The sequence below is a fragment of the Peromyscus eremicus genome, chromosome 9 (genome assembly GCF_949786415.1).
Source record: "Peromyscus eremicus chromosome 9, PerEre_H2_v1, whole genome shotgun sequence".
Taxonomy (NCBI): Eukaryota; Metazoa; Chordata; class Mammalia; order Rodentia; family Cricetidae; genus Peromyscus; species Peromyscus eremicus.
Window position 1 is genome coordinate 62,383,984 of NC_081425.1, and position 15,769 is coordinate 62,399,752.

The window sequence follows — 15,769 nt, forward strand, 5'->3', positions numbered from 1 at the left end:
ATGACCGATCCTCAACAGCATTGACTGCTTGCTATCTTAGGCGGTGTTCTGTTGCTATTAAGAGACACCATGACCATGGCAACTCTTATAAAAGAAAGCATTTAACTGGGGCTGGCTTACAGTTTTGGGGCTTAATCCATTATTGTCATGACAGGAAGCATGGCAACATGCAGGCAGACATGGTGCTGGAGAAGGAGCTGAGAATTCTACACCCGGATCAGCAGGCAGCAGGAAGAGAGTGAGACACCATGCCTGGCTTAGGCATTTGAAATCTCAGCACCTGCCCCCAGTGACACACTTCCTGCAACAAGGCCATGTTGTAGATGGACACTTCTTTCCACCTGCCAGTTCCCAAATAAACAATTATATTAATTACAAATTTTTAGCCGATAGCTCAGGCTTGTTACTAGCTAACTCTTACACTTTAAATTAATCTATATTTCTTATCTACCCTCTACACATGGCTCATGGCTTGTTACCTCATTTTTTACACTTCCTGTTCCCTCTGCATCTGCTGGCATCTCTCTGACTCTGCCCTTCTCCATTCTTAGTCTGATTGGCCCACGTATACTTCCTGCCTGGCTATCAGCCAATCAGCTTTTTATTAAACCAATCTGAATGACAAATCTTCACAGTGTACAAAAGGATTATTCCACAGCATTTTCCTCTTTTTGTCTAATTAAAAGGAAGGTTTTAACCTTAACATAGTAAAACTACATACAATGAAACAGTTATTAAGTAAGAATTACAGTTATAATATCTAGCCTATTTGTATTTGACAAATTTAGAGAAAATACTCAATTATCTATCTTATCTTGGTGAGTCAAAGTTTTATACCTAATTTACTTTCTATCCTAAATAAGGAAAAATGAAATTCTAATTACTTAGTCTTTAACTCCATCGAAGACCCCAGAAGGAATTAATATTACTTAACAACAGAGACATCTGCCTGGACAGTGACCTAAAGTTCATCTGCAATGTTGGGGCATCCATCTTCAGCCTACAAGCCTAGAGTACCTGGCAGACTTTTCAGTGAAGCAGGAATCTTGAAGTACTGGCCTGCCTTGTTTTGGCAAAATTCAACAGTCACTTTCCTGTGGGTCCTGCATGTCCTGTCTGCACAGCACACAGTCAAGCAGTCAAGGCAAAAGCAGTTTCTTGCTCAAATGGCTAATCTTGTCACAATTAAAGCAAACACCATATGGAGTTTCTTCGATGTCCATCACCCTCTTTTGAAGTAGAATAGTACTGCCAGGAACAGACTTGTCTCATATCAAGAAAAGTCTAAATTATTAAAACATTTTAAACGCCACATTCTATAGGTCTTTGAAGTGTTTGAAGATTACCTATCTATCTAAAATATATTTCTGCATTTCCTTGAAAACCTAACTAACATGACTGTAACTTTGATAGTAATAGGTGACTAACTACTAACCTGCATTTCTTTATTATTCTAAATAGTTTGTAATAATAACTTTCAAGGACTATAAGTTTACATTACATTGTTAAATGAGTTGCATAAGTACAATACATTAAACAAGAGTGGAAATGTATGTACAGTATCTTCTAACAAAAATAACCTTAAATTTGTAGCAATATACAAAAATATCTTAAGCAAGAGTAGAAACATATATACAGTATAACAAAAATAACATCAAATTTATATCAGTATACAAAAATTCATATGAATGTAAAATATTTAAGACTGGTAGTTGCTTTTTTGGTTTAAAAGTAGATTCAATAATCTACCCTTTTATCCTATCATTTCTATATCCCCCCCTTTTCTTTTCAGAACAAGATCATTGACTCTAATCTCCTTTCTTTAACTTTTTCCCTAACCATTACCAATAACAGCTTGTAGCCAATCCCCCTTAAATGATAATAAACATCCATAACCCGTTTTTTGGGAATGTGGGTGTTGTTCTCTAGACTACTTCCTGTTGTTTGTGGACTCTGTTATCTTTGGGGGAAACCTTGATAAAATCAGTATAATCGTTTAGGTCTTAGCTGGAGTAGTTTGTGAGCCTGGACCATCTCAGCCAGCAGCCTTGAAACTGTTCTGGATACTGGATTACCTGGGCCATCCATTTTCATTGGTATCTGGTCCCTTGTTCTGAAAATACATAAACTTTTAAAGGTAACATATATTACAAGTATGGAATATGTGGCATATACAAGTCAATTAAAGATGATTTTTTTGTTTTATGTTTGAACAGATAGAATATATGTCACATATTTTGTAGTTCTAGATTTATTTCTTTATGTCTGTAGTTAGGATTTCAGGGGGTCTCCCTAATCAAACCTGATTTTTTTTAACCCAGAATGAATCCACAGCTTCTCATTTCCTATGGAAATAAAAGCACAACCTCTCCCCCAAAACAACAGACCTTCTGACTTAAATTTTGAAGATATTTTTAAAATATATAGGTTTGTTTAATCTAGCAGCTTTCATAATCAAATGTCTCTTAGCAGTTATCATTTGCTCATTAGCAATGAGCAACTCTAAAGACAACACAATAATATACAGGATCCAGACCTCTGTATATTTTCCATATTTATGTGGCTTATTGTATTTTTTATTATTCTATTCCTTTTTTAAGGACTTTATTATTTTAAAGCTATGTTTTTAATCTAAGACTGTATATACTCTTTCTCTTCTCTCTCCCAAGCCTATGTATATTTTTAAGCACACTGTTTCAGAGCTTTTTTCTCTCTTTCTTTTTTTTTTTTGGTCTGAATCCTCTTTTTACTATGTATCTCTATCCTTTTTCTGATCACATGAGCCTTCAAAACTGAGAGCTGCTTCTCTGTACTGTAGCTGGCATGGAAGACTATGGGAACCTGCCACAGTTCAAGCCTGCAGGCAATGGCCAAGAGTGTCCCTGTACTACAAGAGAGACATGAGACTAGGAAGCTGCTCTTGCTTTGTTTCTGTGTGTCTAGAACCCTTTTCGAAGCTCTGTCAGGCTTCACATGGAAATTCTGGCCCCATGTTGGAATGCCATTTGTAGGCAGAGTTTTTTGTCCCAGCAATGTGCCCAAATAACCACACAAAAGCTTAATAATTGTAAATGCTCAGCCAATAGCTCAGGCTCACTACTAGCCAACTCTTACACTTTAAATTAACCCATATTTCTGATCTACCCTCTCTGCACATGACGTGGTACCTTTTCTCAGTACACCATGCCCATCTTGCTTCTCTGCATCTGCTGGCAACTCTCCTAAGTTCTGCCCTTCTTCATCCTCAGTTTGATTGACCCTCCTATACTTCCTTCCTGGCTGTCAGCCAATCAGCTTTTTATTAAACCAATTCAAGTGACAAATCTTTACAGTGTACAAAAGGATTATTTCATGGCACCACACCTCCAAATCCTTTTAAATATTGCCACTCTGTGTTAACCAGGCATTCAAACCTATGAGCCTTTGGGGGGCATTCTTATTCAAACCACCACAGTAGCCATTTGTTTTCTTGATGATGTCATTCTGATTGAGATGGATTGTAGTTTAATTTGCATATTCCTGATGGCTAAGGTTGCTGACTGTTTTTCTCAAGTGTTTACTGGCCATTTTACATCCTCTTCTGAGAACGATCTGTCCAATTAATTCCTTTTCTCATTCAATGATTGAAATGTTTGTTTATTTAGTGTTTATTTTTTAAGAGCTTTATATATTTAGATATTAATCTGCTGTCTAGTATACAGCACTCTGCTTCATAGCTGCTCATGAATGATAATCCAGCATTTTATTCACTAATACATCCATGTTACCATAAAAGATGATTTAAGTGTGCTTGTTTCTTAACATTGTGTGTTGACTTTTGGCGAGGTGGCAGACAGTCAATCAAGGAAGTTACTATTTTGTCTATTTTGTCAACTAAAAACACATACAGCCAACAGAAGTATTTCTTGGTTTTTTAATGAGTTATGATCTTTAGCTATTTGATAAAATCCTACAAAGAGAAATCACATTTGTCAAATCAGTTTTATAGGGAAAAATGCATGAAGTTCAGACACTTTCAGTCAACCAGAAAGTGTTGACTCAAAAAACATATTTGATATCGGTTCATTTCCCTGTAAACATGGCATGTGTAACCTCCCAAAGTTGGCGCATCCTTAATATAAATTTTCTTTAAGATATTGGTATTTATGATATTGGGAATTCATATTCCTTGAAAGGATAATTGCCATAATCCTGGCACACAGATTCTCTCAGGAGGCAGCTGTGTCCAGCTGGTGGTCCGCATTCCCTGCTCCTTCTCCAGTGAGTGGAAACATTTAGGTCAATATTGATATAAAACTTGACGAACTTTGTTCTCTTACAGCTTTGGTTCGCCTTTGTTAATGGATTTTCTGGGCAGATTTTATTTGAGCGCTGGTGCATCGGCTTGTACAATGTGGTAAGCATTCCCCTTTCTATCTGATAGCATGCAGAACTTCAGGGCATGCCTTTACTGTTTATGTCTGGGAAGTGTATCTAAGCCAATCATCTGTGTCCTTCACAGGCAGCACAAATCTATCTTTAGGGCCTTTGTCGCCGTGACACATCCTGCAGAAGCCCAAACTCTCCACACATGGTTTCAATCATAGCAGATCATTCTTGAGTAGCCCCATGAAATTATTAACCCATATATCTTGGTAATAGGCCCCTGGCTTACCCCCTTGCTAAATGCCTCTGCAACATTTTCAAGTAAAATTTTCTGTCCTGCCTCTAAACTCACTCCAACATATAACTTTACTTCTGAATTCTTAAACATAGATATGAACAAAGGACATATGATCTAGTGAGCTTTTTGCCTTGGAAGGATATCTATGAGTTCTGAGTTCCAGCTCCTGTAAGAACACTCAGCAGTATCTTTTCGTTTCTCTGGCAGAAAGAACTAAGGGGCAGGTGTGACTAAATGCCATGGTGACCCATCTGTAGGTCACTGTAGTGGCTCATCTCTTGAGTTGCTCTCTCCGACTGCTTGGTGAACCAATCCTAGCTTCTTGCACGGAGTTCAACTTCTGAAGTAGCTGCCCCAGGGAGGTGTAGATGAAATGGAGGGAGTATGGAACTGTGTGCATTGGTGGCTGTTTAGTCACATCCTCCAGCCCACTTTTCTCTCAACAGCTACCCTGTTGGCTATAAATGCTGAACACACAGTGCGACCTGGGCCTATGTGATTTGTAGGTGAAAAGGATCAAGTGTGTGGGCTCAGACACTGGCAAGGCTGGGTTCTGCTTTTGATTTGAGCTGTGATGGTCAGTTCGTTAACCATATTACCTGCTGCAAAGTGCTCACCTCCTTGTACAGATCCACTGAAAGGTGAGCAGTAGAGAGAGAAGGGTTAAGTTAAGGCTAAAACCACCTTCCCCACAACCATGGCTCAAGGGCCTCGCTTCTGTGTACTGACAAGAAACTAGACAGATAGATAAGAGAGAGAGGGTAGAGATGGCGAGAGAAGCCACATAGAAACCCATGCCACACACCTACGTCAAACATGAAGCTGATCCCTTGGAGGCTATGTTTTTGAGTTAAGGACAGCCTAGGATGCATGTCACCCTATGGGATGAGTAGGGTTTAGCCCTATTTTCATGCCCAGGCTGTGAGAGCAGGATGATTTTCTTGGCTCTGGTTAGCTTTGGTAAATTCAAATTAAACCTAAGAAATTTTAGGGGATACCTGAGGCTGAAGAACAGTGTTGATCAAAACAAGGCCCATAGTCCATTCACAAGAAAGAAAAACAAGGGTTTGTTTTAAAAAATACAGATTCCTGAGCCCCTCAGTCACTCAGTAGAGAGTGCCTCAGAAATATGCATCCTTTGAAAAGAATGCCCCTGGGGAGTGTTATGCCTTTGGAGGGTTAAGAACCACCTTGACTTTAATGTATAGGGTCAGGAATATGTTTTATGTACACAGTGCCCACCAACCAATAGAGAAAAGGACTCTGTCGCAGACAAGTCAATTCTGAGGTGAAATGATGCTAGGTTACCAGAGTCTATAGAATATATATTAAAGTGGATGCTGGGGCATGATAGAAATGCTAGGGTGTGCTGGAGGTGCTGGGGGTGCTGGTCAAAAGGTGTTTCTACTTGCACCAGACAAGCAGTCCTGGAATCTCTCACACTAGAAGCTTGAAACCTTTTGAGAACATGAAAGTATCTTCATTTGTTTGGGGGTATCATGAGAAAGTATCTGAGACTGAAAACTTTATAGAGAAAACAGGCTTAGCTGGTCCCAGTCTAGAAAGATGAAGCCATATCTGTTCACCTGGTTCCCTGACTCTAGGCCTCGCCTCTTAAAGGTCCCACCACCCCAGCAACCCCACACTGAAGACCAAGCCTCCAGCCATGAACTCTCTGGAAAACACACTTAGATCATATCCAAATCATAGCAGATTTCTCCCATGGCAGTTGTTTTGGTGAGGAATATGAAAAAAAAATGAAATTAAAGTTAATTTTTTAAAAAAAGCACAAAGAACTCCTAGCTATTCTTTACTTGGGTTAGTTGATTTTTAGCACTTTGCCTCCACGTGCTATCTCTCTTCATGCATGTGCCCACCTACACAGGTGTGCATGCACCTGTGCATACATGCATGTGTACACACGCACACACACCTATTCTGAACCAGCTGAGTGCCCACCACCCTCCAGTGTAGAGTTGCTAAGACTGTGTGTGTGACTGCAGTGTAATGATCAAATCCGAAAAGCCCGACACAGTGCTGTTCTCGCATCCATACTTAATCTTGCAGTTATGGTCCCAGCAATGTCCTATTGTACAGTTGGTGGCAGTCCACAGTCAGAGACCTTTTACAGGGAAGCGTTTGCAGCATTTCTGTCCTGCTTTTTCTACTCTTGTGCATTTTTTTTTAAGTTTGATTCCCCCAGGCAGCTAACGTAGATTGTTGTTTCTCAGTTTGCCACAGCCTTCTTAGACAGAATGAAACAGACTTGGCTTCTGCATGACTCTAAATACTGAGCTGACAATGTCCCATTAGATTCTCTTCCCGTTAGTTGCCTACCTGTGATTGCCCTCTGGGGCTTCGGTTTCCCCACAGTCAACTGCAGACTGAGACTCTTAGAAGTAAGATCCCCATGGTGCGGGGGCTCCACCGGACAGAAACCCCCTCATCCTCTGGCTCTTACAGTCTTTCTGCACCCCCTCATTAATGTTCCCCGAGCCTCAGGGGCAGGAGTGTTTTGTACTCATTGGGACTGGCCTCCACAGCTATGCACTGTGATTGGTTGTAGTTCACCGGAATGCTCTCCATCTGTTACAAAAAGAAGTTTCCTCCATGGGAGGTGAGAACTCTACTCACCTGTGGGTCTGAGGACAAATATTTAGAATGGAGTTAGGGATTGTGCTGGTTAGTAAAGTGGCGGCTGCAGGTTCTTCTCCAAAGATCCATAACTTCACTGTCCCTGGGTAATTGGCTAAGTTTCTAGTACCGGGCATGATGTCCATCTTATTGAGTGGACCTCGAGTCCAATTAGTGAGCTCTCGGGTACTGTCAAGATATGTGTGTTGCTGCTGCAGCTCTTGAGGCCTCAACCCTACCCCAAGAACTACAAGCAGCTAGGGAGCATGGAGAGCAGGAGACAGAGTCTTACCCAGGGAAGAGCACACCAACTGGAATCGGATACCAAATGGTCAGCCTGAAAAAACATACACATACAAGTAACATTCTACAGACTACGCTGGTTGTATTTCACAGTACACACACACACACACACACACACACGCACAACAACAACAACAACAACAACAACAATTAATGATAAAAGAGTCCATGAATCCAAAAGAGAGCAAGGCAGGGGCAGGGAGGTTTGGAGGGAATGGAAGAGAAGAGGGAAATGATGTAATTATAATCACAAAAATTTTTAAGTAAAATACCAGGAAAAAGATCTTGTTTTAACTATTTTCATAGTAACATATTATTATGACATCTCTTTTTTTTTAATAGTTCTCACTGTTAACCCGAACTGTTTCTAGGTTAAAACTTAAACTTTAGAATAGGTGTGTGTAGGAAAACCAGAGTGTGTGTTGGACATTGTTCAGCTGAGCTCTTAGGTGTCTCCACTGGTCATAACCCCTGATCATGAAGAACTGTCCCAGAGCGATAGTTTAACTTCCATATCAGTTAAGTTTGAGTGGGGACAGAAATTTTGAAGGCCACCAGGAAGAAAAGCTTCCTGGGTTAAGTCGATCTAGCTAGACATTATATCATTTTCAGTGAGGGGATAACTCTGGTATTCTTTAAATTAATCAAAAAATTAACCCCATTATTAAGCCAACATAACTTAAAAAAGAAAACTGTGAGCAGGTGTCACTTGTAGTTACAGACATTTACATAAAACATCAACTAAGAGAGCTTAGCTCTATGTTGAAAGAGCGAAGTATTTGACAAAGCAGGGCTGATGTTCCGAATACAAGAGTTTCAGATGAAAAGCAATCAACCAAACTACGTCAATAAAGTGAATAAAAATGTGTTCCCATCAGTAAATGCACACAAGTGTTTGAAGCAGTTCAGCTGGCATTCCCAAAATAAGACTTGGCAACAACAAAAAAAAAAGAATATAAATGCAAAGAAGCCAATCGGCCAGATTTCAAACTGCTTGCAAAGCTGCACACGTGGCCGTCCACGGCAAACTCCGGGTTGGTGGACCAGCCGTCACCCCAGGGGGCCCGGCCATCATCACTGTGGAGTTCAGCATCATCCTAGCATTTCTGGCAACCACCAAAAAAGTTAAACAGCTGTTACAAATATTGGGGAAATCACGGGCAGTTTCAATGCTTATACAAATACTCCTGGAAATGAAACAATGGTTGACTATATATGCTCAGACATGGTTGTTTATCCTGAAAACCCAGAAGAAACCAACCAAAAAATATTAGAAATATGAAAGAACTCCAAAAGAGCCAAATAAGACTTTTTTTTTCTGTCCTAGTAATCAGTAATTCTATTTCTAAGTCTATAGGCTATTTCTAAATTCTAAATCTAAGTCTATTTCTATTTCAATGGGCTTCTAAAAAACTGCAAAAACACTAAGAACTCCTTTCAGAAAACAACTAAACATATACATTGCTATCAGAGCAGCACATGCCTGAGTCCCAGCTGCTTGAGAGACGGAGGCAGGGAGAATCATTTGTCCTCAAGATTTGGGGACCGGCCAGGTAGCATAGTATGATTCTGTCCCTCATGTATTTTAAAATTATAAATTACATAGTTGCAATTTGATGGTATCCATATGAAACGGCCCACTGTCTTAATGAAAGATTAAGTCACCTGGGCCTCAGAGCACCTCCTGTAATCCTGGCATTGCGAAGGCTGAGGCCAGAGGATCTTAGACTTCACACTTGGCTTGGCCGTGGAGTGAGTTCAAGGCTGGCCCAGGCCACTTAGTAAGACCTGTCTCAGAATTCAACAGTAAAGTAAAAGTAGGACTGGGGATATAGCTCAGTGGTAGAGTCCATGCCTACTGTGCACAGTCCCCAGTGCCACTGAAAAAGGACACAGAAATAAAGACCTAAAACCAGGGTGTAAATAGAGTGTGTATTGTCTTCCTACACAGGAAGATTTAGAAGTCATTACAAAGGCCTCAGTCCATAAGCTAATGTATACATTTACATGACGTGAGCAGGTCTGAGGGGCGCAAGAGAAGCTGGGTAACACTATAGAAAGTGTAAGTGGAAAGGAGGAGGACTTGAATATAGGGACACAACACATGTTCAAAAAAGACTGTGGTCTTTACTGTCAGACTAGCCCCAAAAGCACCAGCAAGAACTGTATGCTTCTGACTGACTCAGAGTTAGAGATCCTAGAATTTGGTTCCACCTCCAGAGTCTAGAACAGCAGTACATCAGAGTCTAATAAACCTTAATGGTGATTTTTTTTCAACTTTGTGGGAAAGTGTCAATTAATTGTGTTTTTACATCTGGTCTATTATCTGGGAAAAATGAATTCTGAGCTTATACCTCATAGAAAAATAAATTGCAAATATATTGAAGACTTAAGTGGGAAAAATAAAACCATGAGACTCCCCTAGCATGCTCCTAAAAACTACACATAAACTCCAGGGTGGGAAAACTGTCCACAAATGAACACTCCAAAAGCTCTTTTTTGACCACTTAAAACTTCAAAGCTTTTAGGTTGCCAAAGAAGCATGTTGGGAAGAAAAGAAGCCTATAAACAATGAACATAACTTGAAGACCCAGCTCGGGGCTTGTAGGACTCTCCGATTCAGATAACCATGGGTGGAGAGAGAGAAAGGACCTGGCTAAATGTTGGGAAGTGGCAGGCCCAGATGGTCAACACATGCAGACTCACTGGTAGACAGGGAAATGTAAAAATTTTAAAGTAAGAGTTAATATCTTGACTTTTTCAGACAAGAGAATAATAAACGTAGAGTATAACCCCTGCCCATAGGGAAGCTGGAGAAAGGTCACTCTTGTTCTTTGCAAAGGGAGACATAAAAGGTTGGAACTCTTTTTAGAATACAAGCAGGCAACATCTTATAAAATTAAAACTACACGTTTCCTTCTCTACCCAGCAGCTCTTCCTCCCATGGAATAAAAGCAAAGCATGTATGGGACCATATAATAAATGTTTGTCACATGTCTGTGGTAACCAAAAAAAAAAAAAAAAAGCTGGAATCAAAATGAATGCCTGCTGACGACGACGACGGATTAATAATTCAAATTATGGCACACCCCTGCTGTGAATTATTATGTAAACACTAAAGAGCACTAAACAGACTACATTAGTGTTAAATCCAAGGGGCTCGAATTGCTTTCTGTGATATACTGTTTAACAGGAAGATTATGATGAAGAAAAATGTGTGTGATATCTCCATTTTGTTAAAAAAAAAAAAACTGTCCCCACCAGGCTGCATAGGTGAGTGCAGTATGCTTCAAACAGGATAAAAATATGGTAGAGCTTGCTGGGCTGTCCGCCAGTAATGAGGGATGGAGAGGGCTTGGTGTGGACTGAGGAGAGACTCAAATAAGAGAGAAAAAGAAAAAAGCTGGCACAGTTTGTGCTGGCACATGCATGGTGTGTGTGCCGATGGAGAACAATGGCGGGGGAAAGATGAACCCCAGATATATGCAGAGCTGCTGAGACCGTCCTGGCCATGCCTTCTGCTGGCCATGAAACACGCAGCTTCTGTTGATGCAGGGGACAGAAACAGTACTTAGTCTCCTTGTAGCCTGTTGCAATCTCTGGGCTGCCTTCCATCAGCCCCGGGCCAAAGCCAGCGCACTCAGGAGAGTCACTGGCCTCGATCACCTGTCTGACCCCAGCAGCCTTGGGAAAGGTGTGCTTTGCTGGTCAGATTCTCAGTCTCCAGGGAACTGGTGTGCACTTGAGATTCTCTTAGAGAGGCTTTTTGGATTCCATGGCTGCCGAGCTGGCTGGGTTTGTGGGTATAGATTCCATCAAAACAGAGGATAAATTGTGAGCCAGTCTCTTTGAACTTGCCAGAGCCAAATGAGAGAGTGGCCACATGCCCCGGACTGAAGTGGCATAGTCCTTCCAAATCCATCTTCAGCATCTGGCTTTATTTTGCAACACAGAAACATGGTCACCTCTGACTCCTGAGGAGAACCTGTGAAAGTTGGCACCTCAGAGGCTCTGTCTCCCCAAGACTTAGTGTCCCAGTGTTTCTGTGGTCTTCTTTCATCTTTGTCCTGTGTCCTCAGCCAGCCACATTTTTCGAATGCTACAGGTTTCCCCAAAACATGCTATCAATGCCTGAGAGTTTTAGAAGGGTGTTCTTCTCAAAGGAGGGGCCAGCATCCACATTCAGCATCATCTTGCCAAACCCTGCAGGTCCCATGCCTTGCAAGTGCCGTGCGCTGAGTCCTTTCTTCACAATGGCGCCATATCGTTCTGGCTGAGCAACCACACTGAACCCCCACGCTTTACACGTTGTATCACCGCCACCCTGTTGTCGTGAGTCACCTCCTCTGCAGGAGACACAGGGTCTTAGAAACTTCCTGGCCTCTCTTCCTCTCTGAAGAAATGTCTGAATTCTCAGGGCCCCACACATTGTCTGTCTCCATCTCATTCACAGTAAGTGACTGTTGAGTGAATACATGAAGTACCTGTGCCTCCTAGGAGAGAATCAGGAGGGAAAGCTGTACAACTCATGCAGCTGGCACTGACAGAAAACATGCTGCTTCCTGAACCAAACAGTTGTGTGAGCCGCTTCCTGGAGCTGACTGTAGTGTGAGCGCCCTCGCTGCTGGTTCTACACAGGAAGGCAGCTGCTGTCCACTGAGTTCTTAGCTCATCAGGAATTTATGTTTTTAGCATTCCATGGATTCATTTACACGGATTAACAGTAGAAAGAAAATGGTGATTTTTTTTTTTCTTATGTTCTGTTTGGAGGATGTGTGGGGAGTTGTGAATCATGGAGTCTCGGGTTTGGACTTGACTAGAAGTCATCATTCACAGAGCCGAAACCCTGGCACAGGGTGCAGCCGAAGGGCTGTGTTTAATGCCTTATCGTCTCCACACAGATCTTCACCGCCTTGCCGCCCTTCACTCTGGGAATCTTTGAGAGGTCTTGCACTCAGGAGAGCATGCTGAGGTTTCCACAGCTCTACAAAATCACCCAGAATGCAGAAGGCTTCAACACTAAAGTAAGTGATATGATGAAACAGCTCTCAAGTACGAAAAGAAAGGCACAGCCCTGCTTCTCTTTCAGCTCTGATTACTCTTCCAGGAGATCATTGTTACTTGACAGAAGGCATTGACATAGCTTCTTCATACCCGGCCCTATGATCCAGAGACAATTCCCTCAGTCCAGCCAGCCCCTCCTTCCTTTTCTTCACAGCTCTGGTATTCTGTGGGCAGCACCATCTCATGCCCCTTTCAATTAAAATCAGCCATTTACCTTCATGAAGCCCATGTTAGGCTGGCTACAAGCTTATTTACTGGTTTTAACTTTGTGTGTGAGGTACATGGGTGCACACACGTGGGGGTGGGCACACAGATGCAGGCGCATGCAGAGACTAGAGGAAAATATTGGGTATCTCCATCTGTCATTCTCCACCTTATTTTTTGAGACAGAGTCTTTTGGGTAGGCCTCCTGTCCAGAGAGCTCTCATCTGCCTGTCTCTGCCTACCACCCAGTGCAAGGTGCATAGGCATGCACGGCCAGTTCTAACTTTTACATGTGCTTAACATTCAAATAGATTTTAATGTTTTCAAAATGAACAACATTTTAGTTTTTTTACTATCCAGTTTTAACCTATGTCCCCTTTTCTGAGTGGTTGTGAAGTGTCCTCTTACGGTGGGGAATACTCACACACTGAAGCTCAGTTTTCAGCTCTGAGCTGGATTGTGTGTCATCTCCATGCAGGTTTTGTACTGAAATAATAATCTGGAGATTATCCTGCCATCTGCCTGTAAATAGGAGAAAACAGTCTTTGTTTGGTTTTGTTTTCGCTCAGTATTTCTTTTAAATTTGAGACTAACAATGCCCCCTGCAGAAGTGGCCAGCCCATACCAGGAGCCTTCACAACACCTCATCTGTTACAAGCTACACACAGAGATTCGAGTCTTGAATACAGTTTGTCTTCCTGCAGGTTTTCTGGGGTCACTGCATCAATGCCTTGGTCCACTCCCTCATCCTCTTCTGGCTTCCCATGAAAGTGCTGGAACACGGTAGGTGATGCTTTCATGATTTCAACCACCAGCAAGAAACTCCACCTCCTGTGAGGCCAGTGTGTGTACCATTTTCTCCAGTTGTGCATCACATGAGATTAAAGACAGGGAACACAAACCAGCCACCCAGCAGGAGCTGGCTCCAAGTCTATAGCATGCCTGTCCTGTGAGTTCTGGCATTTTCTTGGAAATTACTATATAAAAACTAGAAACTCCACACTCAGTTTGTAATAACTGAGTCTCTGACCTTGAGGGAACACTTATGTCTCTTCCCCATTGATTTAAAATCCTCTGTTACTTAAGTGTTCTGCTTGAATTCCCTGGTATCTGTGTGCACAGTCACTTAGGTCTTGTGAATTTAATCCCACCTCATGTTTTCTGAGAGCATTTTCCTTGACACAACACCTCTGAAGTCATAGCTGATTCTCCAAGTTGGCTTTCCTCCCTCTGTACAGGGATAGATAACTGTGTTAGTCCACACTTCCTGATGAAACATACCATAAAAATGCCTTCCCTCTCAAATAAGCGTAAGCTCCCTGGGAAAAAGTAATTGCTGATGTTGGCCAGCCAGGGCCCTGGATTTTATGAAGGACCTAGGAATATAAGGTTTGCAAGCTGTTCCTGTCAGTGTGCTCCATGTTCCACACAGGAATGACTCACTACACCCGGTGCTCTCTAGCCTGTTCCTTGTCCTCCAAAGATGTACAGACAGACAGCTGTTTATGTTCTGTGTGCTTCTCTTTCGGACTCAGCATAGCTTCTTTTCTTTAGAAGGCTCTTAAACATTTAGATCAGAAAATGAATTTGTCTATTTCTAGATCCCCCACCCAACCCCCAAAAAGGAACATTCTAGCAAAGTAATTTTCTTTGCACTCTAAAGCCCTTTGTACTTCAACTTTATTTGCAGTGGATTCAATTTTTGATGGTTCTTTAAGTAAGAGTTTATGAATAGAATAGCCTAGGCTGTGGTCTTGTTTCTGAAGCTCTGCTATGTTGGGGACAGGAACAGCCATCCTCATTGTGTTAGAGTCCTGGAGAAAAAGAGCACCATCCATGTATACAATCAACAAGAGCGTTTATTATACCAGCATGCCAGGGCCGTCCATCCTACACAAAGGCAAAATGGCAATGACCCCTACGGGGACATGTGGGCTCCTTTTAAGCACAACTAAAGGGAGTTCCTAGGGTAGTTAGATCATCTCAGATGTGATTGGCTTAATCAAGTGGCAATCATATTAGTGCATTCTAATTGGCTAGGGCTAGTCAAAGACTGATTAAGGCTACTGCTTTTCCATTTGGGGGCTGGCCAGGACAAGTCCCAGGCTTTGTCCTTGTTTGGTTATTACCATGAGATATTGACTTCAGAGGATGGCTGGACTAGTACACACTGACTGTGGGGGTTGGCTCAGCGGCCCAGCTATCTCCCTCGTCCCCCCTGTCAGGGACATTGAAGATTGATTGTTTGTGGCTTCCTCAGAAACTCTCTGTTCAGTTTGAAGAGGCAGGAATTAAGGCCTAGTTTTTAACTTCATTATTAGGACAGGCTGTCATGATATTTGCCTGGCTCTCTCCATTACAGGATGGGCTAGTGACAAGAGTGGCACACTTGGGAGCATAAGAGCACTTAGCTGTAGCTGGAGTTTCCTCCAGTCCCGCCTGGACCCACAGCCGCTCAGATCCAAATAAACACACAGAGGCTTATACTAATTAAAACTGTATGGCCTAACGGCTCAGGCTTCTTGTTGGCTAGATCTTACATCTTAAATTAACCCATTTCTATAAATCTATACTTTGCCACGTGGCTCATGACTTACCGGTATCTTTACATCTTGCTTCTCATGGCGGCGGCTGGCAGTGTCTCTCTGTCCTCCCTTTCTCCTTCCTCTTCTCTAGTTAGATGTCCTGCCTAACCCTGTTCTGCCTCACCATTGGCCAAACAGCTTTATTTATCAACCAATCAGAGCAACATATTTTCAGCATACAGAGCGACAGACATCCACAGCACTTAGCAGCTGGTGTTTGTAAGTCAGGCTTGTGCTTATGCAGAGACAGCCCTAGAAGCGTTTGCCTTCCAGCTTGGGCAGTCTCAGGTGGCCATGTGTACGCTGTGGCCTGCAG

The 15,769-nt window shown here is 42.1% G+C and overlaps 1 protein-coding gene across 1 annotated transcript in view; it reads left to right on the plus strand.

Annotated features, from left to right (window-relative positions):
* Positions 1–15,769, plus strand: part of Atp8a2 (ATPase phospholipid transporting 8A2) — a 591,431-nt gene that overhangs the window by 425,335 nt on the left and 150,327 nt on the right. The window contains 3 exon segments of the mRNA XM_059273541.1: positions 4,322–4,396; positions 12,502–12,624; positions 13,573–13,651. Of these exon segments, the coding sequence (XP_059129524.1) occupies positions 4,322–4,396; positions 12,502–12,624; positions 13,573–13,651 (277 nt within the window).